At 40.6% G+C, this 27,539-nt stretch overlaps 1 protein-coding gene across 4 annotated transcripts in view; it reads right to left on the bottom strand.

The window, feature by feature from the left end:
* Positions 1-27,539, bottom strand: part of Pip5k1b (phosphatidylinositol-4-phosphate 5-kinase type 1 beta) — a 244,680-nt gene that overhangs the window by 136,700 nt on the left and 80,441 nt on the right. For 3 of the 4 annotated variants that reach the window (XM_070035696.1, XM_070035693.1, XM_070035694.1), the window contains exons 2-3: positions 3,761-3,845; positions 789-857 (exon numbers count right to left, since the gene is read on the bottom strand). In XM_070035696.1, the coding sequence (XP_069891797.1) occupies positions 789-857 (69 nt within the window). In that variant the 5' untranslated portion in view covers positions 3,761-3,845. Of the gene's footprint in view, positions 1-788; positions 858-1,431; positions 1,515-3,760; positions 3,846-27,539 lie in introns of those variants that run through there. The other variant, XM_070035697.1, reaches the window with a different exon arrangement.

The following is a 27,539-nucleotide window of genomic DNA, read 5'->3' as shown; positions in this document are numbered from 1 at the left end:
GGTCTTCAAATCACCATCTCCTTTCAATTATGTATATCACTGTCATTAAGCAGAGAAATGCCCTCCCCAGAAGAGGACAAATTCTCTCACATAAAGACTGAACAGGAAATGTCTCTTGTGAGTCCCGTGACCTGAATATGTATGTGGTCAGAACATATGATTCATGTGTTTTACGAAAAAAAAAAAAAAACCACCCAAACATCTGATTAGCCATCCATCAAGAATAAAAGGGGAAAAGAAATTTTAAGATATAATAAACCTTCAACACTCAAATCTCTTACTCCTAATCCCTAAGACCTATGCAGGTGTTACATTACATGCCAATGTGCAATGGAGGTTGCAGGGCTCATTAAAGTTACTGACCACCTGACTGTAAGAAAAAAAAAAATGGTCCTGGATATCTAGGGGCATAATGTCACCTCCCAGGTCCTTTGGGGTGGCAGAAGAATACAGTCCGAGAAAGAGCTCCCTGGCCATAGCAGGCTTTAAGGTAAGAGGGAGCTATGATAGGGAGAATGTAGGTCACCTCTAGCTGGATTCTCTGATTCTTCTGGAAGAACTGTAGACACTCATCTGAGCCCTGTCAGACTCCTGGCTTTCAGAACGAGAGATAATGCATTTGTGTTATTCAAGTCACCATGTCTGTGCCAAGCAGATATAGTGGCAACGAGAAGGCAAGCAAACGTCTCTGGAGGGAGAGGGAGACGAGCCTGTATAATGCTAGCAACACGTCCAACAGGAGAAAAGAGCTTCCTGAGGTGAATAAAGAAAGAAAATAGGACACTCACCTTTTTGTAGGTTTTCTCTTCATTTTGTTTGGCAGGTGCTGCATCCCCATTTTCAGCAGCCGACGACATCTATAAGAGAAAAATATTCCCATCTGAGTGTAAACTGGAACTTGAAAATACAACATTTTAAGATGATAGCTAACTCAAGAATGCATTTTCAAGCTTTGTTTTCCTGGCAGTTACCGCTGTTGTTTCTAAAAAAGGAGAGAAACTTTCAGGATACTAAAAACAAAATCGGTATTCCTCAATCTTTCTAGAACAACGCTTCTAAATGGTTTTGGTAGAATAATTCACTCTGTAAAGCTTGAAGCAAAATGCTATAGAAGATCCAAAAACCATACCATGTCAAGAAGTTTCTTCCTACAAAGCCACTTAAAAATTATCATCTGGATATGAACACTTACTATAAAAATATCTGGAAAGTACCAAAAAATATGAATCAGGAAAAAAAGCACTCTTAATTTGACTTCCCTTAAGTAACTTCATTATTCACATTTCTAGCATTCATGTTTCTATCTTTTGTTCTGTGGAAATAATATAATGCCATCATGTTCAGTATTTTTCAATGAATACTGATGTCATAAGCATGTTCACATTTGATCATCAAAATCTCATGGTATTTATTGCTATAATACAACAGCACCTGGACCTCCACCTTGTCTTCAATACTGTAGTTATAATGATGATACTGAAGGATAGTTGAGGCAGTTCAAGAGTTTGGTTTCTGCAAATAATACAAATAATTATTCTGAGCTTGCATCTTTGTCGCTGGTTTTTTTTTTTTTTTACGAGATTCTTGGAATTACTAAGTCATATTGTTCAGCTTTTGCTATCTACTGCTAAATTTCTTCGCAAGTCTACCCACATTCGTTGCTATGACCTTGTTTCATCATACATTTTACAATGACTGCTATCACTGTAAATATCTGCTGATTTGACAGGTGAAAGAAAGTCCCCCTCCCCATTTAAATCTGCATTTCTGAAAATGACTAGTGAAGGGCAACATTGTTTCTGGGTCATTTTAAGCTCTTTGTATCTCTTATTTTGAGTTTCATTTTTTTTCCATCCATCTATTTGGGTCTTAGAGTTTTAGTTATTGATTTTTTGGATCAATAATGGTTATTATTATTAGTGCTTTCTTGAATGTTTTTAAGGTTATTCATCAATTGCTAAGCACATTATTACTATTTCCCTCATGCTGTATGTCTTTTCGTTTCTTTTATAATGATGGCACACAGAAGTTTAGCACTTCTACATACAAAAACTATGAGTATTTTGTATTTTTTCCAATGCTTTTAGGTAAAATACTATTATCATTGAGAGACTAAGACTTTCACATTTGATTTCATCTGAATTTTCAAACTAATTACATCTGCGATTAAGAGAATAACCGTATAATCAGGAAATCACCTTACTGAAAGGTCTCATTTTACATTGTAGGAAAGATATTTAACACACCAAGAGGAATAAAAATTCTGACTTTCTTACCAGTCTTTTAAAGCACATCTATAAATCCTGGGCTTTCAATGCAACATTTGTTACATCACAGAATTCACCCGTCACTTCTCTCATTGGAGCTGAATAATTGGGTTTGCCCCTAAGGTCGTGAGCCTGATGTGACCCAAGCCATTTGGGAGAATGAAAGCATGGATCACACAAACCCACCTCACTATGTCTATTACTAGCTGCCAATCAACTCACCCATATCCCCTCTTCATTTTCCATTTTTCTCCCTGTCCATTTAACCTGTCCCTATTAGAATGGGATGTACTAAAGGAAAGCTGGTCCATAAACTAATGCTTCCCAATATATCTGCTTAATTTGCTTAAAGAAGAATTGATTTTTTTCTACTCTCCTGGGAATAACATTTGGTGGATTCTGAATAAAATCCTAAGAAAACTAAAAGGCTTTCTAATAGCAGCCCAGGGTAAAACACTATCCTTCTATTTCATACAACCAAGTTCATGAAGGCCTCCCTGAAAAATGCTACCGCAAGCACCACCTCTAATGTACTGCATCTTTTTGTTTTTAAAGATGGAAGCACTTCCAGAGGGTCTCTGAAAGTATGCCTGAAAAGGATCCCAAATGAGAAATTGATAAAATGGCATGATGGAAGGGCAGGTGATGAAATGGACTCAAACTACCTGTTATTACTCTGTAAACCACACCTGACTTTATAGTGTGAAAAAGGAGGAGAAAATGGTCAAACTTTCATTTAAAACATTAATCTTTTTTTTAAAGGAACACAAAGCAGATGATGATAAACAGGACCATGATTATCATCAGGATTCCAAGTTGTCGTTTTTCCTTCGTTAGAGTGATCTTGGACCCAGGTCACACAACATGAACCAGGCACAACAGGTAGGAGACACAAATGAACTCCTCAGGGAGAAGCTAGGAAACTGGTCACATGGTCATGGTGGCTGCTATTTGTGCATATTATTAGACTTCATGCTTCAGGCCAATTATACTCGTCATTTGCAATGAACTAGTGATTTGCTGTGGAAACCAAGGTAACTAGAGATCAAAAACATTGTGTCTTAGAACACTGTAATTTCAGATTTCTCCACACATAAAACATAAAAGATGGAAAAGAGGCAAGACATTCCCAGACACACAGATGATAAGATTATAGATATATTCGTCTTCAGTGTTAATATTTTGCTATATTCTCTAAGTATACATTCAAAAGAGAAGGAAAACATTCTTGCTATTAAAAATTATGTCCACAGATAGTAATTAATGGCAGAGCCACATCTCTTGGGTTTTATTCCTTCAGTCATGCTGACATTCACTAAATGTCCATTTCTGTTGTTTGAGGTTTGCTTTAAATTTGGTAATTTCAAAATTAAAGGTCATGAACTAGATACATATTTTATTTAGCACATTTGTAAATAAACCTACAATAAAAAAGCAAAGGCTTATGCTGTGCCAGTCAGAATCAATTAAAAATATAGAATTTAGTTCCTTACCTTTGTCAAGGGAATGGCAAGTCATCTGTTGTTGGTACTAGTGGGTAACCTATTCATTCTGGAAACTGTTTTATTTCCCAGGTTCCTGTTAATATAGAAATCATTGATTAGTATTTATTCATATCCCCTGCTTCAAATCCCCCAAAGAATCTGAGGTTCATATACATACATACAATATAAGCAGATAAGGTTTTTTGTTTTTGTTTTTGTCAGTCCTGGGTCTTGAACTCAGGCCTAGGCACTGCCCTTGAGCTCTTTTGCTCAAAGCTAATGCTCTACCACTGCAAGCCATAGCATCATTTCTAGTTTCTTGGTGGTTAACTGGATAAAGAGATAAGAGTCTCATGGCCTTTCCTGCCCAGACTGGCTTCAAACCATGATCCTCAGATCTCAGCCTCCTGGAGTAGCTAGGATTATAGATGTGAGCCACCAGTACCCATCAAGCAGTTAAAATTTAAAGAAAGATATGTGTGTAACGGGAAGCAAAAGATAGGCAACAAGGTGATTCCACTAGTGAACCACCCTTTGAATGAAAGCCACATGATCTGATATGATGCAGAATAAACTGCATCTCTAGAGTGACTCCAACATCCCCAGTTTCCACAGCAAAGGAAGACACATCAGCAGCTAGATGCTCAATGTCCAGAAGAGAAGAACAATACAGTTGTTCAAACCACAGATATTGTTGGACTGAGAGGCTGGAGTCCGGCACATTTCCCATGGGTTTTCAGAGACAAGAATTCTCTTCAAATGTGGACAGAACTTCGATATTGTCCCTGTCAACTGTGGGTTTTTTTCCCCCCCAGTTGCTTAAATGATACAGCTTGAAAGAATGGTTCAATAAATCTCTTTGGCTATGTTTTATATAAAACATTCTATTGTAATCAACTTTTCAAATTTCTTTTTGTGGCACTGGGGACTGAAATCAGGGTTTTATACACATCAGGCTAGTGTTCTACTGAGCTACATCTTCAAATCTTTTTATTTTATTTTGCGGCAAGGACCCACAAAGTTGTCTAGGCTGACCTCAAACTCAAAACTCAAAATCCTCCTGCCTCAGCCTCCTGAGTAGTTGTGAATACTGGCATGTACTACAATGCCCTGCTGGTAATCAGTGTGTGTGTGTGTGTGTGTGTGTGTGTGTGTGTGTGTGTGTGTGTGTGTGTGTGTGTGTGTGTGTGTGTGTGTGTGTGTGTGTATGTGTATGTGTGTGTGTGTGTGTGTGTGTGTGGTGTGTGTGTGTGTGTGTGTGTGTATGTGTCTGTGTGTCTCTGCATGTGCATGTTCTTTGGGACTGATGTTTAAACTCAGGGACTGATGTTTAAACTCAGGGCCTGGCACTGTCGCTTAGTCTTTTCTGTTCAAGGGTGGTGTTTTACCACTTGAGCTATAGCAGCACTTCTCTGTCTTTTGGGTAGTTAACTGGAAAAATAAAGAGTCTTTCCTACCCAGAGTGGCTGCCTCCTGAATAGCTAGGATTACAGATGTGAGCCATTAGTGTCTTGCAGTAATCAACTTTGTTTTTGTTGGTCCTGGGGCCTTAACTCTGGGCCTGGGCACTGTCCCTCAGCCCTTCAGCTAAAGGCTAGACTCTCCCATTTAAGCCACAGTGCCACTTCCAGACTTTTCTGCTTATGTGGTGCTGAGGAATTGAACCCAGGACCTCATGCATGCAAGGCAAGCACTCTACCACTGAGCCACCTTCCCAGCCCAGTAATCAACTTTTTAAAATGCAGAGAGGTATAAAGTGAAATGAGTCAGGTCCTACCCTAGCTCCTCCCAGAGAAAACCAATGTCCACAGTTTGCTGTATAGTTTCTTAAACTTTCCTGTGTGCTTGCTTATGCACACTATTTTCTTTTGAGGCAGGGTTTTCCTACATAGCCCAGACTGGTCTTCAACATGTAATTCTCCTGTCTCAGCTTCCCAAGTGTTGGGATTATGGGCAGACACCACCCTAGTCATCTTAAAGTGTGAGCTTTCTTTCCTCAGTACTGGAGATGGAACCCAGGACCAGCCCAGTGTTCTACAATTAAGCTATAGTCCTAATCTAAGGTTATTATTTTATTTTACCTGTGGTTCTTTCTATTCTAAAATCATTGCATATTGTGATGGCAATCAAGCCCATTCATTCTAGTATGAATTTGTTCATACTAACGAAACATATCTACCACTGAGCTATACCTCAGCAATATTCTTTTGTATTTAAAACAAATACAAGGACTAAATTTGCTCTGTCTGCTATACAAATGAGTTAATAAATCAAATAACTACACACAACCTCCATTACCTAGAGATCTCTTTCAGCCTATTGTAGCAGCCACACACTCACACCACCCAGATTGTCCTAAGCGGAGGGATCTCTGCCTGCCACTGGGCTGTGTGGCCATCACAGCCTCCTGGCGGGGTCTTCTTCTGCAGGAAGTCATGGACAGGGCAGCATTCTTCCCCCACAGAGCAGCCCAGACTCTGTGACTCCTTCCTGCACAGGAGTTTGACCTTGCATTTCTTTCTGCGCCTCTACAGCTTTTTATTACTTCCCTCAGGTTGCTCGTACAAAGTAGCACAAAGTGCATGGCTGAACACAACACACTATTTCCTCACAGTTGCAGAAGCTACAAGTCCCAAACCAAGGTACCCAACAGTGCTGTGCTCCCTTTGAGGGTCTGGGCAGGATCCTTTCTTCCCCTCCCCCTAGCTTCCACGGTGGCCATTCATCCTTGGCATTCCTTGGCTTAAGGCTGTATCATTACAATCTTGGCCTCTCTCACCGCATAGCATGCCCATGTGTGTGTCTGTCTACACATGCCATCTTCCTCTTATTACAAAGATACTAGTCATAGTGGGTTCAAGCCCACTCTTATGGCCTCATCTTAACTCGATTACACCTGCAAAAAACATTCCCAAATAACATCACATGTGCTAGAACTGCAAGTTAGGACTTCACTGTACCTTCCCCCACGACTCTACCCCAGGGTTTGAACTCAGGGCCTGGGTGTTGTCTCTGAGCATTTTTGCTCAAGGCTAGAACATTAACCCTTGAGCCACAGCTCCACTTCAGATCTTTTTTGGTAGTTAATTGGAGATAAGAATATTGTGGACTTCCTTGCCTGGGCTGGCTTCGAACTGTGATCCTCAGCTCTCAGTCTACTGGGTGGCTGGGATAACAGGCATGGAGCACATGGGTGCCTGACTTGGTTTTCTTACTATGGAATCACTGTGAGTCTTTTAACATGCAACTCAAAAATTCCATGATAGATGTATCATTTTCATTTGTCTTCTCCTGCCATGACACAGAGAAGAAGCTAATGTCTGGAGACCCCAGTGGGAAGCTATCTGATGATCTGACATAAACCATGAATAAAATTTCAAGTCTCTCAATGAGGCACTGACTGCATTATCTTTTAGGCAGCCCTCTCTGAATAGCATTTCTCCTTGCCAGCCTTTTGATAAGGATTGGACAGCAGAGCGCTCACAGTTACAGTCTCTGGCAAGAGCTGGGAATGCAGAAATTCTAAAGGCCATGTAAGGGTATTAAGCATATGGCTCAGGTCTCCTTAGCAGTACATTGATAAGTAATCTCACACAAGACTCCTCGCTAGAAGTTATTTTTTAAATGATACTAAACAGAGCCAACTTCTGGTGTCATATGCTGAGTGTTGAGATAGCAGTTCAGCTAGCAATAATACATGCCAGGCAGTCTTTTTTTTTTTTACTCTCTGTTGGTATTTAGTATTCAGATTCTGTTACCTTAAAGAATAAACCCTTTATAGTACTCCTTAGCTTTCCACAGACTTACTGGCAAGGTAGGAAGTTTGCCATCTTCCTCCAAGTGTGCTTAAGAAGAGGTATGGAGTAGGGTATGGTGATTCATGCCTGTAATTTCAGCTATTCAGACAGTATAACTCAGGAGGATTGTGGTTCAAGTCCAGCTCAGGCAAAGAGTTGGCAAGACTCAGCTCCATCCATGGTTAGGTGTGGTGGTACATGCTTGTCATCACAGAAAGCATAAGTAGAAGGATTATGGTCCAGGCTGGCCTAGGCAAACATGTGAGACACTGTTTCAAAAATAACTAAAATCAGAAAAGGTTGAGTGCTTGCTTCAAGTAGTAGAGTGCTTGCCTAGCAAGCATGAGGCTCTGAGTTTAAATCCCTGTTCTGCAAAAAAAGGAGGTTCAGCCGGGCGCTGGTGGCTCACGCCTGTAATCCTAGCTACTCAGGAGGCTGAGATCTGAGGATCGCGGTTCAAAGCCAGCCCGGGCAGGTGAGACCGTGAGACTCCTATCTCCAATAAACCACCAGAAAAACCGGAAGTGGCGCTGTAGCTCAAGTGGTAGAGCGCTCGCCTTGAGCTGAAGAGCTGAGGGACAGCGCCCAGGCCCAGAGTTCAAGCCCCACGACCGACAAAAAAAAAAAAAAAAAAAAAAAAAGGAGGTTCAGTATTCTTCAATGGGCTTTGGCAACCAATAACAATAACAAAAGAACAATAAAACCCAAAGGGTTTAAACTGTGTTGGGCCATTTTCTCAGGTTTAGATATAAACCACAAAAATTACATCAAACTGAAAACAACCCTTGACATAGTTTCCAAAGTTAAGACTAGGAAATCGCTCAGTTATATTAGGAAATCATAGTCTCAGATTTTCTTTTACAGAAATGCAGATAATCTGCATATTATGTATTTGCATAGTGGAGGCCACTTATACATACATATGTTCAGACATATGGTGTGTTACACATTTGTATGGTTAGAAGGTATAAAAATAGAACCATGGAAAGTCTTCTATACCACATAAAGCTCTCCTATTTGTACTGATGAAAACAATTTAAATAAAGTTTCCGTCCATTCATCTAGTATTTATATAACCAAACCACTGCCAAAACCAATTCCAAATGATGGCACCTGCTCACTATGAATCCAAATGGAGCCCAATCAAAACAAATGGCAGGGCTCTTATATTCTCTTGTAAAGCACATTCATCAGCCCTCAGAATGGCTTTTTACAAAGCGAATAAACAGAGTAGCTATAAATGCTGATGACAAAAGGCTCAGCATAAATGAACCACTTGTCGTTCATTTTCCCAACAAAGGTTATGCTAAAAGAATTCATAAGCCTTTTCAAACCCAGCCTCCTTGGAAAACATTGGACAGAAGAAAGCTGCTGATGAAAACAGCCATGAGAGCCGGCTGCTCAGCCTTTCCTGAAAGTACCATTATTGCCTGATTTTCTCTTGCCTTAATTTTCCTCCTGACTATGCAAAGACCGAAGGTGTTTGTGTATGTTTGGTGGTAGTGTCAGAGATTATAGGGGAAAGGTCAGGATGGTAAATATAACTGCAGACCATTACTGGCATGTAGAAAAGGGACTCAAGAAGGTCTAACATTTAAGGAAAAGCATCTTCCCAGACTAGGCTAGTCACAAAGATTCTCAGTTCTCAGTAGTCAGATGTCTAGCTACACGTAACTTTTTAAATTACCTCCTCTTCCCCAGTGGTACTGGACATCTGGATTCAGGTAGACTTCACAGTATTGTATTTGTTTGGCATGGCTTCATGTTTTACTTACATTATGTCACGTTTTACTTCCAAGCTATCTTCCAGCTTCCCACCCCCAGAAATATATGCCTTAGGAAATATTCAATTATTTTCATAATTTTATAAGCCATACATAATCAAGCCAGTTATGACTGGTAAAAAAAAAATGGTCTCAGCAATAACCAATCAAACTGACTGAGCTTTGCTCCTGCAGCAAAGTGTGTGTGGGACTACTTCATCTCTTGTTGAGAAAACTAATGCAACACAAACCTCCTTGGGATCCGTAACTCAAAGGAAGCTGGCAAGTTACCCCTAAAGAACTCTAATGAACCAGGGATCAGGGGCTTTATTACTGTGTAGAAGTCTGAAAGAATATAGAAGAGTCTGTTAGAGAGGATGGAAGATTCTGATAAGGACAAAAAATTTGTTTAATCAAGAGAAAAAAATTAAATAGCTTTGAGGGCAATTGAATACCTTCCTGGGCAAAAACTCAAGATTAATTGGAAACAAGCAATGAGAGTGATTTCAAGTAAGGCATGAATACAAATTAAAATTAGAGGGGGAAAATCATATTAAAATGATCACATAAGGCATATACCTCAAGCAGAAGGGCATTCATTAGCTCCTATAGTCCAGGATTCTTTTATAAGAGGTGCTTTGGGATCTACAACAATAATAACATACTTCCTGTTGTCACAGCCCACAAATTAGAAGCTAAAACATAAGCACAAGCAATAATGGGAAGGTCTTTAATAGGATTAGTAGTTAAGGCTTTTACTTGGCTTTGCTTCTAACAAGTACTCAGTCATTACAGTCAGATGGCTTATATGAAATATTCTAAAAAATGTAATAAAAACTCAAAAGCCAAAAAAATACCAAAAGGCCAAGAGATCATCCGTCAGCTATTAATCACTCCATATTAAATTCCTCAAGCATTTGACATCTGCTTAGCTGTGTGCATGTTCAGATGTGCTATGAACTCAGGATAGAACTGGAGAATCAAGGCTGAAAAGAGAAGGAAATCAAGGAAGTGACAAGGGGGTAAGCAATCCTGAGGGTGGTTGAGATATCAGAGCTGGAGAAAGGGGTTGGAAGAAGAAGGGAAGGGGCCGCAGAATGTCCAGTAAGAGGAGAAGATTATCCTGACCCAAGAGGGGTCAGTCAAGTGGAAGGGATACTAATCAGTCACAGGTTGGACAACCACAGATAGAAGTGACAGAACACCTGCACAAAGACTTTGAGCATAAGCCAGCCCACTTTGTGTGTCTGTGTGTCTCTGTGTCTCTGTGTGTGTGTGCCAGTCCTGGGGTTTGAACTCGGGGCCTGGGTACAGTCTCTAAGCTTTCAGCTTAAGGCTAGCATTCTATCACTTAACCCACAGCTCCACTTCTGGCTTTTTGGTGGTTAACTGGAGAGAAGAGTCTCATGGACTTTCCTGCCCTGGATTGGCTTCGAACTGAAATCTTGGATCTCAGCCTCCAGAGTAGCTAGGATTATAGGTATGAGCCACCAGTGCCCAGCTGAAGACTGGATTACAGCATGTATCTAGAAGACCCTAGAGCCCAAGGTGAGTTTGGTGATGGGAAAGGAGGAGTCTCATGTAGACTCACAGAACCTGTCCACAGACTGGGTGTGAGGAGTACAAGGTTGGGTCAATACTAGAATTTCAAGCATCACTAACTACTGAAGTTCTTGAGATTTCTGAGTGAAGCTTCTCTCTACCCAGTCGCAACCTTCCTCATCCAACCCAGAGAAGGACAGAGGACGACACTGGACTCAGCAGATTCTTTGTATTTATGCAGAGCGTCGACCACACAGAAACTGAGGAGTGTGTATATCATGTGGTATTGGAGCTGGGTCTGTCAGCTCAGGTTAAGGCAGGACTGGCTAAAGTCTTTTAAAAAAATGTATTGCCAGCCACTAGTGGCTAACTTCTGTAATCCTAGCTACTCAGGGGGCTAAGATCTGAGAACTGAGGTTCAAAGCCAGCCCAGGCAGGAAAGTCTGAGACTCTTACCTTCAGTGAAGCACCAGAAAAATGGAAGTTGGAGCTGTGTCTCAAAGTGGTAAGAGTGGTAGAGTGAAAGAGCTCAGGGACAGTGCCAAGGCCCTGAGTTCAAACCCTATAAGCAACACCCCCCCACACCCCACTCCTGGCAAAGAAAAGCATTGGCAGTATATATTCAGACAAGATGCCAACAGAAAGCTCTGTGTTGACAGACAGACAGACAGGCAGACAGACAGACAGGCAGAGAGGCAGGCAGGCAGGCACAGATACTTCTGGGAGGGCCCTGTGTCTTCACAATACATCTACCAGTGACTAGAGCACTTTACAAGGCGTCTAATTCTTACAGTCTTGATTAAGACAGGAACATGCTCTTCATGAACTGCCATTAATCTATCAAAGGCATGGTCCCAATCTCCACTGTCCTCTCCCTCCCACCCCATGTCCCCATACCCCTGCCAGCCATGTTGTAACAGGACAGGTAATGACAGCACGGTGGATGGAATCAGGCCCTGGAGCTACAATGCCAGCTTTTAGGTGTATGCCACCATCCATCAGCAGGATGGCCTTCTCGGTCTCTGCACCTCAGCGTTCTCATCTGATAGCAGGGGACCGAGCGGCACCTCTTCCAGGGCAATCACAGCACTTCTGTGTCCCAGGAATGGAGTTTGCACTCCAAACATTTATCTATGTTCAGCCATTCTCATCAGGAGAAGCCCAGAGAAGGAGACAGATCCTGACACCACTCTGCTTCCAGAAAAGATGCCAGCACTCAAGGTCCCTGGTACTTGCTTTCTGCCAGGTTGTTTCCTCTGCCACTCTTCCCCCCACCCCCTACTCAAGGCAATGTGCCCATGGCTCCCCAGATTCACATGCTTCCCCTCAAGTCTCAAGAGGACTTCTTCCTGCACACACCACACAGGTTTCTGATAGCCCGCGCTCTCTGTGTTTGCTGTCCTTGCAGCAGCCTCTCCATGACCCAATTTGCCAATCTCCAAAGCCTCTCTCCTGTGAGCACTTCCTGGAGGAATGCAAGGCTTCCTGCCAAGCTTTCAGGCCCTCAGTTAGCACACTTATAGTTAGGTTTGCAGGTGATTCCAGACTCTGGTTGCTCTCAGTCCTATTAATAACAATGACAGCTAAGAACACACACGCACCCCACCCTCTTGTAAGTTAATCATGGATTAACTGGCTGAATTCTCCACTTCCCACCACAGAGCTCAAAGAGGCAACAGAAAGGTTAACATTATGCCCATACGACACACAGGTAAGAGTCCAGAAAGAAAGGAGGATCCAGTTTCAAAGTGGTAATCTTGTCCATTCGGCTAGCTCTGCCTATTTTAGGATTCCACTTATTTCTTTAACTCTCTTCTATTGTAATCTTCATATCCTGTTCCGAGGGATGATGGTCCCTTTGTTTCCCTGCCGTGCTCACCCACAAATTCATATGCACACTCTTCCCATGTGTTGTCACGGACAACAACCTGTGTACAATTGACTCTCCAAATCTCTGTGGAACCCATGAATGAGCAGACTTTCTCCACGAAGGGTCCCTCTTCCCATGGATACCTGCCTTGACCAACACTGTCATCTGACTACTCCTTAAAATCCCCTGTCCTCATTTTCTTGAGGAGGAGACACCCACTTAAACAATAAACTCAGTAACTATCCTCAGACATTCTGGCAATACTGTGTTAGTCCAGGGAGATGTGTTAATGAGGCCAGCTCAATTGGCCAGGGCATCTCTGCCACTTGTGCTCCGCTCCTTTCTTCCACAGAGGGTGGACTTAACAGGGTATGAGGAAGTCCCTCCCCCCACCAATCCCCACCCCGTTGCGTCTGTCAATCATGGGGCTTGAACTCAGCATCTGGGCACTGTCCCTGAGCTGCTTTTGGTCAAGAGTAGAGCTCTACCACTTTAAGTCACAGCTCTACTTCTGGTAATTTTCTGGTAATTATGAGGAGATAAGAGTCTCATGGGAGTTCTGGGCTGGCTTCAAACTGCAGTCCTCAGATCTCAGCCTCCTGAGTAGCTAGGATTACAGGAGTGAGCCAAGGGTGCCCAGCGGAAGACCTTCCTTAATTCCTGGCTTTCCCTCTGTCTCTCAGGCTGCTTGTTCTTATCTCGGTGACAAGTTCCCTCTTCTTCAGCTGCCTCTAAAATATTCATGATCCTCAGTGTATCCGCATTCATTTTCTTCTCACTTCCTCTGAAAAATTTCCTAATTACCAATGGTTCCACTACAATCTACTTGGGATGACAACCAAATACCTTATAAAGTCTTTTTTCCTGAGCTTAAGATTTATGTTCTCAGTAGCTTTCAAGGATCCTGTATGTCTCACAGACAAGATAAATTCAATGTGCTCCAGGGACAGTTTGGCATACATCACAACATTCAGAGAAAATTACCTTAGCCACCCCGTTGCCCAAACCAGAGGCTATCCAAGCTCCTGGATGGGGCTGCTCATCCTTCATATTCTTCCCAATCAATCTCTTTAATGTTCTTTAACTCCATTTTTTTCTCTCTTTATTTTCCCTGCCACTATCTTAATGGAGAGCTCAACATCTCTTGCATAGATTATTGCCTCAGCCTCCTAATTAGTCTGCCTGGCTGGGACTGACATAGCAAAGAGAATTTCTCTGTAATGCAAATCTGTCCATGCCATTCTCCTTTGAAATCCTAGAATGGCTTCCCACTGCTTCAGTACAGATCTCAAAATCTTTAGATGACCTCTAATGACCCAGCCTTTGAAACTCATTCCTTGCTGCCCAGCTCTAGCATAGTTGCTACTACATGGAATGACTTGCAGTTCCCAGAATGCATCAGGCTCTTCCCCTCTGCCTGTGTGAACACTACAGTGCTAACAATACAACATTCCCTTTCCCCTGCTAATGGTTCCTTGTTCTTCAAGATTGAGCTCAGTCATTATTTCCTTTGATGAATCCATTCCTGCCCCCCTGGGGCCAGGGTCTCTCTTCTGTGATCCCGAGGTGCTCTGGGCCTACCTATTTCTACCAGGAGTTTACTGACAGTGTTATAATTATTACATTTCTTTCTGTTCTACTACTTGGTCATCCACGGACAGCAATTACTATCTTTAGATGCTTGTTTATTTGCTTATTTATCATAATGTCTGGCACCAAAGTCAAGTATTTCAATGAATGAGTATTTGAGCATGTCTAGGTTTTGTTGTTGTTATTAGAAAATTACTTGCAAGTACAGAAAGGAAGTTGTATGTTCAGTTCTTACTGTTTAAGAAAGAATTGAAAAGAGATGCTTAGAAATAGATGTTTTCTTTTTTCTTCTTTTTCTATTCTATAATGGTACATGGATGAACATTTTATTTGCAAAGTGATATAATGAGATGAAAAACTAAGATATTCCAAATACTTCTACAAGACTCCATCCCTCCCCTGCTTTTAGTCTTTTCTGTGTGTTTCAGTTTCATTTCACAGTTTCCAATTTCTTCACATGAATTCTTTTGAAAGAATAATTTTAAAATATGGTTATAGCCTGTGCCAGTGGTTCCTACCTGAAATCCTAGCTCCTCAGGAAGCTGAGATCGGAGGAGACAAATCTGAGAGACTCTTGTCTCCAATTAGTCAGCAAAAAACCTTCAAGCCTCAGTACCAGCACACACATACACAAAACAATGATAGCAATAAACTCTGATTATAAGTGCAACTCGTATCTATTCTAGAAATACTGGATAAGCACAGAATGCTATCTAAGGGCCAACAGCAAGCTCCTCATCCATAGCTAGTTCTCTGGTAGGGCATCTTAGTCCAATTTTCTCAGCTATGCTCACATACTGACTTCAGACTGGCACAAGCGGTTGAAATCAGGCAGAGAATGCCCTGGGGTGAACCTATGTCATTCATTCCATCCAAATTCAACACAGTATTAGTCACAGAGCAAAATCAGACCCTGGGTAGCAGCCATTCTAAATGGTGAAGACTTCTCACCCTGTGATCTGGCTTGACTTGGGAGCATCCTGCTTTTCATCATTCAACCCTGCGAGGGTGGGGAGAAGGGGTAACTATGAGATTATTATTCCAAAACAAAAAATATATGTGCCCTTTCCCAAGTGTTAATACTGCTTAAGTCGCCCTGGAATTCTAAGTTCTCTTGTGCCCAGGCTTGTTTCCTTGTGGAGATCTTCCTGGGACTTTTCACTAGACCTTCCAGGACTATAGCCTTGTCACTCTGCACAGTATCATTTTGTTAGAAGGCAGGCAGAGAACAAAACAACATTTTATAATACCTATGGGCTTGTCCACCTACATGGCAGTAGCAGATGCTGGCTGAAAGAAAGAGGCCTGATACACTGGAACGGGTCATCCATGACCTGTAAGAAGTTCCAACTATGGTCCAACAATGGCTCTGCCACTTAGAAAACTTACTCCTTTAGATCCCAAGAACTTAAGAGTGATAGAGAATTGGGAATTGGTATGTGGGGAAAATCCATCTATATCATTCTCATAGAATCTTGAGGAGCCTAAGACATCTTTGTCTGAATAAGTTTTCCAAGAACTTATCCAAGTACATATCCCCTGTAGAAAAATGAGAAAGAATTATTTCCTGGGCAGATTTCATACCACGAAGAAAATGTCTCCGTTTGCCACCAGCAGTGCAGAAGTCAGCAGCTCCAAGTATGGTTGGGAATCAGTTTGCTGCCCCCACCTCCAGCCCCCATCCTTCAGTGGAACACAACACCACATAAAGTATAATGCCATAATACAACCCTGGGATCACAGACACCTTTCATGGTATTACATGGAATGGGTCCACCGTTAAATTTAGTAAGAAGGGACTAGATGGCAGGGTCTAGAGAAACTATATCCCAGGCTGACCCTTATTTGTTCCTATATCCAAACATTCAGTTAACAAATATTGTGCATGTATGGGCCCTGTGCTAGATGCTGGTGACCTAACTTCTGACACTAGCAGTCTAAGAAAAGGTGTGTCCTAACATTTTAAGGGCCCGTACGAGAACACAAATGTAGGCCCAGACCTCATAGGTTGTGAGGCTTTTTCTTCCCTTGTTGGCCCAAACTGCATACTTGTTGCCCTCAAGTCTCTAATTCCACCTGTTTCAGCATCATTATTTTTATGAAGTTCCTCTAAGGAATGGATGTGAGAAAGGCAGGTGTTTGTAAGTTTCTTTGGAGAAATATTTGTGTTATTTTTTTTCTTTTCATATAGAGTTGGAGGATTTCCTTATATAGTTTCACATTAATCCTTTATCAGAGATAGGATGGGTCAATACTTCTCATTCTGCTTTTTTCACTTTGTTCATCGTTTCCTTTGTTGTGCCTAAACTTCTCAATTTGATATTGCTCCTGCTTCCATTCCCCATGTGGCAATCTAAGAAAGAGAATCAGTTCAGGTATATAATTCTAGGAAGGAATCCGATCAGGTTAGTATATTATGTGGAACCTTGAATGCCTTCCTACTGCTTCAGCATCAAATCCAAACTCCTTACTATCAGGCTTTCTATGGTGATGGCTTGCCTTCTTCTGCTATCCTTCCTCTCCCTCTGCTTCAGCCCTGCCAATCTTATCAAATCAGATACCAATTCAGCTACTTCTCCACGGCAAGTTCTCACTCCCTTCCTTATTTCCTTCCTAACAGTTATTATAATTGGCAGGTTTAATTACTTTCCTTGCTTGTAGCTATTTCCATTTGCTATAATGTAAATTCTGCAAAGTCAAGGGCTTAACATTTGTATTAGAGACAAAAGCTGTTAAGCTCTATGTTTGGCTCACAGTAGCTACTCAGGAAAGATTTACCTAGTGAACAATTTTTATTACCGTATTAGACATTCATCTTAATTATCCCTCTCCAAATCTCCTTAGCTATATGTTTTCTAACTTTCAAAACAAATTCTTGTGAAATAAGCTCAAATTTAATAAAGGAATCATTATGCTTCAAAGAAGGTATAATTCAAATATGGTCTCTAATAGCTTATGATGTGGAATTCCACAGGGAATTAAAAATAAAACTATCATGGATGCAAATTCATTTACTTAAAAATCATAGCAGTAATATAGTAATGGTATTGCATGCCTTATTTAATGTGGAAAATATTTAAATAAGATAGTTATGGCTCTCTTACAACAAACATATATATTTGGATAGTCTAAACTTCTGTGTCCTTTCTACCGTAAATCTACTGTTTGAAATCTCAAGCTGTATAGCCCCAGGCTTTTCCAGTTTGAAGACCACAGATGGGCACAATGATTTTCTTTAAATCATAGTTCAAAGTCTTACAAAGAGCATACAATTTTAGAAGATTACTGGAACTACATATTCTCTGTCTACTGTCTTATGATTTCTTTGTGAATCTGCAATCATAACGTCTAAGCAATTAAATCTAAGTCAGAGAAAACAGTATGTCATTCAGGCAGTAATTATAAGAGCATCTTACTAAGCCAGATCATCACATCTAATCTTCAGTATCAAGTGGTTTAATCATTTCCTCGCAAAGAATAAACAATTGAGTTCTTTGAAAATTGAAAAAAAAACACACAAAAAGTTTAACCTAAGTAATCCTTACATTTAGAATAAAGATGGCAATTTTTTTTCGGGAGTTTCCTAAAACAAACTTTGTTCTTCACACATAGTACATAAAACTTGTGTTCCCTTTGTCCTCCTGGAAAGAGTTCACTTGGAATCTGTTATGAGTTGCTTCCTCTATAAACATCTTTGTATTTCCTATCTGGATTCTGGTGGAAATACACATATACATTGTATAAGTTGGTTTTTTTTTTAATGCATATGTGGGTGTTCTGCCAAGACAAATGAAAAATTTTCTCATTCTTCATCATAACCCCAGCCCAAGCACAGTACCAGGTACACACAAAACATACACTGAGCATTTGTTTCAAAAAACGAATGATGAGGGCTGGGAAGGTGGCTCAGTGGTAGAGCGCTTGCCTTGCATGCATGAGGCCCTGGGTTCGATTCCTCAGCACCACATAAGCAAAAAGAAAAAAGCCGGAAGTGGCGCTGTGGCTCAAGTGGTAGAGCGCTAGCCTTGAGCTGAAGAGCTGAGGGACAGTGCCCAGACCCAGAGTTCAGGCCCCATGACTGGACCTCCCTCCCCCCCCCCTCCCCACCCCCCCCCCCCCCGCCAAAAAAAGAATGATGATGTTATCGTTTACTCTTTCAACTAAGCCTTTTATCTGTGGTGACCCCATTTATGACCTTAAAACTAACCACCAAGATGTCAGAAAGAGATTTGTAATGTCATTTTTTTCAGTGCATGAAAACAACACGCTAGTTTTAATCTCAACATATTATTTTTCCTTCAATATCTCAAGAGGCAACTGAAGGCAATATTTGATATCTTAACTATTACCTAGAAAATGTGGGATCTTAACTTGCCATTGCTATAGAAATGGTGGTGGCCTTACGCCTGTGGTACAGAGATATAACCCTGGCCTCTCACTTCTCATCTTAGGCCCCTATACCCTATGCTCTGGCCTTTCTCCACTGAAATGGCACAAAGTAATAACAGTTGGCTTCCTTGGTTAGCCTCACTTACCCAGAAATGCAGGTCACTCTTGACTGAACAGTGTTATTTTCCTATTACATCACCAAAACTCTCTAGTTTGGATCAACTTCAGAAAAGCCAGTCTTAGACCCAAGAAAGTAACTAACATACACATTACTGTCAGAGAGAACATCGTATTTCTTCAGTCAGCAAGATCTCCAAACACTACTATCAAATAAATCACTCAAAACTGACTTGTTTGAGAGCAAATTAAATTGGCAAACCCAAAAAATGTTGGTGGTCTTTGAAAGTTTGTTTAAATGTATATTCGAACATCACAATTGGAAAAACAAAAACAATAACTCTTAAAGCCTGTTAAAATACTGTTCAAGCAATATTAATGTTAATACTAGGTCTTTATGGCAATGTTTATATTTCTTTAAAATAAAGTAAGATATTGGGAGCCAGGATCAACGGACACTTTGTAGATGCTTCCTTGTTGCCCGGCAGCTGTCCTGGTATGTCAGCATGACTGAACATTCTCTGGCATGTTTAAGAAGCTATACTGTGGCCACAGATGCTTGCTACTGAAGCACAGCGACTCCAGTTCTCTAAGGCACTTATTTCAGTTACTACTGTTTCAAACAATTTGCATTTGATATTTTTCTAGTACAACTCTTGATGAACTCTAGCAGCCATTTTCAGAGCAGGAGCACTTTCCTTGGTGGCCCAGCAGAAGTGTTGTGATTGGTGCAAACACAATCCTTTATTTGCATAAAGGCCTGTGTCACAGTTGGAATAAACATCCTGCCTACAATCGGTCCTTACCCTACTCCTTTCCTGAATATAAGCAGGCTGTTCTTCTCACTTTTCAAAATATCTTGGAGACACCCTTCCATGCTGCCCCTGGTGTTGCAATGTTAGGCTTTCTCTTGAGCAATCTTTTCTTTATCATTAGGAGTGTAGGCTGAACTGACAACATAAAGAGGAGATGGGGGGAGAACACAGTGGAGCAGCAGTAATAAGGGAAGGTAGCAGCTGCTATTGCTGTCTACAAACAGCAGTGAAAGAACAGAGACAACAAATGATTGCTGGAGGAGTTCCAGGAGTGACTAGCAACACTACTCCTTGTCTAACCATGGTTTCTATCCAGGTAGAACAGAAAGACCCCAGTCAGCTAACGGGTAACAGGATGCTATTTTTATATTTTTAAAAAAAATCACATGAGCATTTTTTTTTCTTGTGGATCTCACACTTGTTAGACAGGCACTCTTACCACTGAGCCATGTGTCTAGCCAGACTTTGATGACAATGATGAGGATGATAACAACATGATAACATGTTTGTGTATGGTATGTGTGTGGGGGAGGGAGAGGGAGAGAGAGAGAAAGAGAGAAGAGAGAGAGAGGAGAAAGAGAGAGAGAGAGAGAGAGAGAGAGAGAGAGAGAGAGAGAGAGAGAGAGAGAGAGAGAGAGAGAGAGCGTTAGTTGTAGGCATTGTGCATTGTCCCTCAGATTTTGTGCTCAATCCTAGTGTTCTACCACTTGAGTCACAGCTCCACTTTCTGCTTTTTGCTCTGTAACTGGAGAGGAGAGTCCTACTGACTTTCTTGCCTGGAATGGATTCAAACTGCAATCTTCAGGTCTCAGCCTCCTGAGTAGCTAGGATTACAGATGTGAGCCACTAGAACCTGGCTTGCTTATTAGTTTTGGGAAAAGGTCTTACTTCCTGCCTAGCTACACATCTAGGTGTGATCTGCCTTTGCTGTGATCTGCCTTTGTTAGGCTTCCTGGCAGGTAAAATAATGGTCATGTACCACGAGGTCCAGGTCTTCATTGAAAAGGAGTCTCAGGAACTTTCTTCCTGCCGGCCCAGCCTTGAACCACAATCCCAACAATCCCAGTCTCCCAAATATCTAAGATTACAGGTCTGAGATGCTGGCACATAACACATAAGTATATTTAATCATAGAAAAAGCCTAAAATAATACGTATGAAAATATAAAGGATGATCTCAATTAAGTGTAACTCATTTTGCTTTTCACAATTTACTAAGGATTTAAAAAGGAACCCTTATCATTCAAATTAATCCTCAGGAAGTATAATTTGTTTTAGTCTAGTTGGTTCATCCTCCTAGTTTTTTTTCACGTATTAAAATGCATAGTGTATGAAAGTTTCCTTCAAGATAAATGTCATTTAAATTTCTTTTCTAACTATATGAAAGTTGATAAACTATGTTAAAATTAAAGCACACTTCTGAACTCTGGACTATGAAAATATGAATGAAGGGGAAACCTGGTAATTTTCATGAGAGTTAGGAAAATTAAAAGGAAGCACATACTATCAGAAGTATCATTTCCCTTCACGAGGAATGGTGAGTTTTAGCCTGGAAGGTTCCCTAAAGTTAATATGCTTACAACGTGCAAAATACAAAGATATACACATGGCAGAGCCATGAGCAAACACACTCACAGATAACAGTGGGGTACAGGCAATAGGCAATGAACTGACACAGTAATCTAGTAAATTAACCAAGCCATGAGAAGCAGCACTACTTATCATCATTCATAAATATGCACCAAGTTCTTTCTACAGATAGGAAAAAAGGTAGAATAAACCACTGTCCCTGTTCTTTAGGAAATCTGTTGTAAAGATAGGGGATTATTTTACCGTATATATACATATTGTATATATATATATGTATATATATATATACACTATATACATAACACACACATGCACACACATGTACATATTCTTTTTTGGGGGGGGGTCCGGTAGTGAGGCCTGAACTCTGGGCCTGGGCACTGTCCCTCAGCTCTTCAGCTCAAGGCTAGCGCTCTACCACTTGAGCCACAGTGCCACTTCTGGCTTTTTTTCTTTTTGCTTATATGGTGCTGAGGAATTGAACCCAGGGCTTCATGCATGCAAGGTAAGTACTCTACCACTTACCCACCTTCCCAGCCCCTATACATATTCTTATATTCTTCAGCATCCATTCACTTAAGCATCTACTTTTATGACTTGGATTCTGTCTTCAAAATTTTGTTCTCCCTTCTAATTCTTATTCCTTTTTCTCTTATAAGAGGTGAGCAATCAGAGGCACACAAAGATTAGCTAATTTGCCTAAAATCACAAAGCTGGGAAGTAGGAAAGGGATAGGTGTGGAATGCAGTTCTACCAGTCTGTGGAGGCTGAGCTCCTTTAACACACACACACACACACACACACACACACACACACACACACACACACACACACACACACACACACACGTGCACATACACACACTTATACACATAGTAAGAGGTACAGGCAATAGGCAATACAGTGATGTTTTGGGGAAAACCACTAATAATACCTAAAGACAGAAGAATCAGCGAATGCTTCAAGGAGTGAGCAGGATTTGATTAAGGTCTGCAAGACAGAATGTAGTTTCAGAGATCAGTGATTCTAAAAGTGGGTATTTGGCCCCCCTGGGTACCAATGTCCCTGAATCTTCTTTTGTAAAGGATTGGAAAAGACTGGCCAACCCTCAAAGAAGGAATCTGATAATTATGTTATGATTAGAATAAATTCCTAGTAATTCAAAAAAGAAAAAAAAAACCTCTTTCTTTCCTGTCATTACTGGTTCTTTTCCCAGTCTTCAGCAATTATTTTGAAAATGAGTAAGGGAAAAAAAAATCTCCCTCTAAAAACCTGAGAGGACAATGAACTACTTTTTAAAAAATTCACAGCATTTCCTGAAGAAGAAAATGTCTCTAGGTTAAGAAACTGGGCCAAACTTACAGAAATAATTGTGTCATGGGTGTGGAATGAAGTTTTCAATTTATAAGTGGGGAAAACATGAAGAAAAATAGATGGCAAGGGAATAAAATGAACTAGACAAATTTATGAAGAAAGCCAGTAAGTAAGCCCTTATATTGAACAGTTTACTCACATCTGAAGTAAAAACATTAACTTATAGGGTTTTTTTTTTGCTTATAAAATGTCAAAAGGGGGTGGTGGGAACTGAATTGATATTTGACTCTCTTCCCAAATGATAATCATATATAAAGGAAATATACACTATGAAACACTTAACAACTTGCCATTAAAAAGAGACATGGCTTTTTCCTTAAGCTGCTCTTTAACCTCCATGATCTGGAAGACGTCTATGTCTTACTTCAGCCATCCGCTGTCTCTGATTCTGTTTCCTCTATCTTCTTGGACCCCCACCCCCACTCCATAGCCATGACTCCATGGAAGCAGGTCCAAAACTCCCATGATATGAATTACCACGTTGTGACCAGTACTTCCCTCATTTATCAGATCAGACACAGCTGCCTGGGTCACTTCATCCTCTCATGGCTGTACCATACTTTACTTTGATTTCCTACCTCTCTGCTTGCTTCCTCTGCCTCTTTTTCTGAAATTTTAATGTCACAGGGTTCCCCCAATGTTATTGTTCTCTTCTTTGTGGATACTAACCCCTTAGTGATCTCATGGACTCTTGACTTGAAATGCACTTACAAGCAGGTGTAGATCCACAATCTACAACTATGGATTGCCCTTTCAGTCCTTTTGTGAACTCAGGTACCTGCTTATTTGATATCTGCTCTGAGCATCTAATAAGATTGCTTATTTAATATTCGTAAAACTTGGCTACTAGTGCCTTTCACCTTCACGGCATCAGCACTCCCCACCCCCAAATCTTACCTTAAACAATTGATGTCAATTCCAATCCTTCCTGTTGCGCAGACACAAAACCTTGGGATTATCTTTAACTACTCTTTCTCATGTTCACCTTACATCTGCCAGGAAAATGGCTAACTCTCCCTTCAAAATATAATTAGAATCTCACCATTTCTCCCACCTCCACTGTAACCATCTTCATCCAAATGACCATTACCTCCTACCTGGATTGTTGGAGGGCCTCCTAATTCCTCATCTCTACCCTGCCCCTCAATCCAGCAAGAGTGTTCCTTTAAAATTTAAGACAAATCATGTCACTCATGTAGTCAAGCCTTGAAATGCCTCTCCAGTTCACAATCCAAGCCAATGTCTTCCAATGGCATGTAGGATTCTAAGATGTGTTTGCAATACTTCCCATCTGACCATTTCTCTAAAGTCTCACTGATCTGGACTCCTTTCTTCCCTACCCTTGGCGTGTGTGTGTGTGTGTGTGTGTGTGTGTGTGTGTGTGTATGTGAGCTCACACGCGCGTGCACACACACACACACACACTGCCCATCTACTCTGTTAGAATATAAACAAAATTTTTTTTATAAGCCAGGAGTCTTTGTTTTGTATACTAATGTATCCTAAGAGACTAGTCAACAGGAGGCAAATAATAGGTTTTCAAATCAAAATTGCCTAATGAATGAATTTCTATTCTCTTATTAAACTCTAAAGAGCTCAGCCAGTTGAGTGGACTTGTTCCACTAAGAATCTTACTGCATTCCTTTCTCATAAAAAACAGTGTGCACCAGAGTAAATGTTCAATAAATGTTTGTTAAATCAATTTACTCTCATTGTCATTGGAAGAAATAAAATCCCATTGTGGATATTGCAAAATCAAAAACCCCAAACAAAATGAAAACAGTGTGTGTCATCCATCCATCCATTGGTTGATCTACTTAATATACATTTTAGTAACTATGAGCTAAAGGCAGAAGTAAAAATTCTTATTTTCACATGAGGCAGAGACAAGAAACTATACAAATGAAAGTCAGCTCTGGGTACAAGAGGATCTACAAAAGAAAATATTTGGAGAAGCAGGGGGACCAGCAGGATAGTGCACCTTCCAGCTCATTTTTGTTTTTTACAGAATTAGATTAGTGAAGAGGTTAGTAGGGAAGGTGGAAGAAGAAGGGAGGAAGACTGCTTGTAAGTACTGTAGATGATGGAGTTTATCTGAAATCATGCACACTGTATGGGAACATGAACCATAGAAGTTCAGCATGGCTACAGTCCTGAAATTCAGGGGATGTGCAGTGATGGGGAGCTCTTCTTTCACTCAAAATGCATAATTAGATGTAATCTTAGTTAAGTGGTAGTCATTACAGTTGCACATTTAGATTTGCACTTCAGAAATATCTGTAATAAGTAATGTAGTAAATGAGGCTGTGAGAAAATCTATATAAATAGCTGTGAAATTTTAATTCAACAACACGGTACAAATTGGTAAGACAGAGTTCTTAGAACTGGAGCTTTTGACCTAAAGTATCCTGACAATTATTACCACCTTCATTACTATCTTTTTCCCCCCAGCATATTCAAAGAGAACATTTAGCCACACATAGTTCTTAAAGATGTCCTGATTCAACTCTCAATCTAAAGTGAAATGAAACAGAGAGCAAATAAAGGTCCAAGACAACACCTGTGGTGCCACTGCTCACCAGGAAGCTCACAATGTTAGTCTGAGGACAGTCAAAATGCCAAAATAAATACCCAATCCTTCCCTTATTCTCCTACTCCCACTCCCTCCCCAACAGCTCATATTTTTCTTTCCAAAAGATACCAGCACTGAATAGCAACTTGTCACACAAGAGTTCCGGTAATCCTCCTGGCCTGGAAACAGTATAATCTTTCTTTGTCCTTAAAGCAAGGGGAAAGGGTTTGCTGGCATGATTACCTCAAACAATCACTTTGAAACAACCACTTTGTCTTATTAGGCACAAAAGATCTTTCTCAATTGTCTTCTTTGAGAAGTGTCTTGCTAGCCTTAGAGGTTAGTTTGGTTTGGGGATCACTGGAGGCAGTTGGAAAAGATTCAAAATAATCCTGGCTTGCCATAGAACAGAACTTTTGCAGGTGGGGGAAGGCAGTAGGTTCTCTTTTTTTAGTTTCAGTTGTGCTGCCCTAGAATGTGTTAATGAGTGATTTCCACATCTCCTCCGGTATTTATTCTGGAACTTCCAAAAGGAGAAATGAAAAGTCAGGCACAAAGTGATCCTTAGTAGAAAGTAGCACATATCTCTTTCCACTTGATATCTTAAGTTAGTGCAAAATCAGAGCATAAAAGACTCTATACAAAGGTCAATAGTACTTGTTACCTGTGTGTGCACATGTATACATATATTTCAGATGTTTGCAAAACTCAACAAACTTATTTAAGAAAACTGAGAGATAAAAGTAAAAAACCTCCAACAGCATGGATCCAAAGGTTGAATGCCAGCTGTGGGCAAAAATAGCTGAGGGAGAGTGCAAGGCTCTGAGTTGAAGCCCACTACTGCCACACACATAAAAGGCAGATGTGTGTGTGTGTGTGTGTGTGTGTGTGTGTGTGTGTGTGTGTGTCGTAAAATGGGAAAGAAAGCCCAATAAGCTTCTAAGTTCATGCAAAATAGTCAAAGAGCTAAGTTTGCAGATATGTGTATGCATGTGTGACAGGCATTTGGGTATATATTTGAGTACAATACCAAAGTATTTGGTGTTATTTACCATGCATATTTAACATGGCCTGAAAATACTGACTTGTTGAATGGTGTATCATTTGTACAGCTACTTAAAGAGAGTACAAATGTAATTTAAATTATAAAGTGGCAGCACTAAAAAAATTTACAAGAAACTAGCTGGAAAACAGGGATTATCTCATGTAAGGAAAAAAACTGACAAGAAAAAAATAATAAGGTTCTAAATTCAAGAGACAAAAAAAAAAAAAAAGTAGTAGGGGCCTGAAAAAGTATTACTTGTTTTCTCATCCGTTAAATAAATTCACAGCATCTACCTTATAGGGGAGTCAGGAAAATTAAATGAATGAATGAATGTGTATGTGTGTGTGTGTGTGTGTGTGTGTGTGAGAGAGAGAGAGAGAGAGAGAGAGAGAGAGAGAGAGAGAGGGAGAGAGGGAGAGAGGGAGAGAGGGAGAGAGAGGGAGAGAGAGGGAGAGAAAGGGAGAGAGAGGGAGAGAGATAATTTTTCAATGAAAGCAGTTAGGTAATGTTGATACTTTCTTTGGGGGGGGAAGGGGGGTGTTGTAGGACTTTTTTTTTTTGGGGTCTGGTCGTGGGGCCTGAACTCTGGGCCTGGGCGCTGTCCTTCAGCTCTTCAGCTCAAGGCTAGCATGCTACCACTTGAAACACTTGAGACACAGCGCCACTTCTGTTTGTTTTTTTTTTTTTTGCTTATGTGGTGCTGAGGAATGGAACCCTGGGCCTCATGCATGCAAGGCAAGTGCTCTACCACTGAGCCACCTTCCCAGCCCTATGTGGGACTTGTTTTTGTTGATTTTTTTTCTTTTGTTGAGACACTAAGGCTGGCCTGGAACTCTCCGTGTAGCTCAGGCTAGATCCAAACTCAGTCCTCTTGCCTCTGCCTCCCCAGTGCTTTGACAATAATTACTGATTATTATTGGCAAAAGTTCATGACCCTTCTCACTTCCCGTGAGGGCAAACACAATTTTGAAGGAATTTTAATTCTCTTATTATCTAGGCTGATGAATAACCAAAGCCTTATTTCACAAGGAAATAGGCTAAAGAAGCTGTTCATGTTTCTAAGATCTATGACTGCAAGAAACAGACATCAGCAATGGATCAAAAATCACACACCGAAAGATGAAAAGGGTGACATCAATCAAGATGCATGGTACGTATAAATGGGTTTGTTGAATGGTAATGCCTTTGTACAATTAAAGATAATAATATATATAATATATATAATATATAATATGTATATAATATATATAATAAAGATAATAAAATATAATTTAAAAAAGAATGAAATTGTTGAAAAAAAGCAATACCCCAGGTAAGAATAGATA

Source organism: Dipodomys merriami, unplaced genomic scaffold, assembly GCF_024711535.1.
Source record: "Dipodomys merriami isolate MVZ:Mamm:240054 unplaced genomic scaffold, mDipMer1.0.p SCAF_26, whole genome shotgun sequence".
Lineage (NCBI taxonomy): Eukaryota > Metazoa > Chordata > Mammalia > Rodentia > Heteromyidae > Dipodomys > Dipodomys merriami.
The sequence above is the reverse complement of the archived record's forward strand: the minus strand, read 5'-3'. Positions and strand labels throughout refer to the sequence as shown.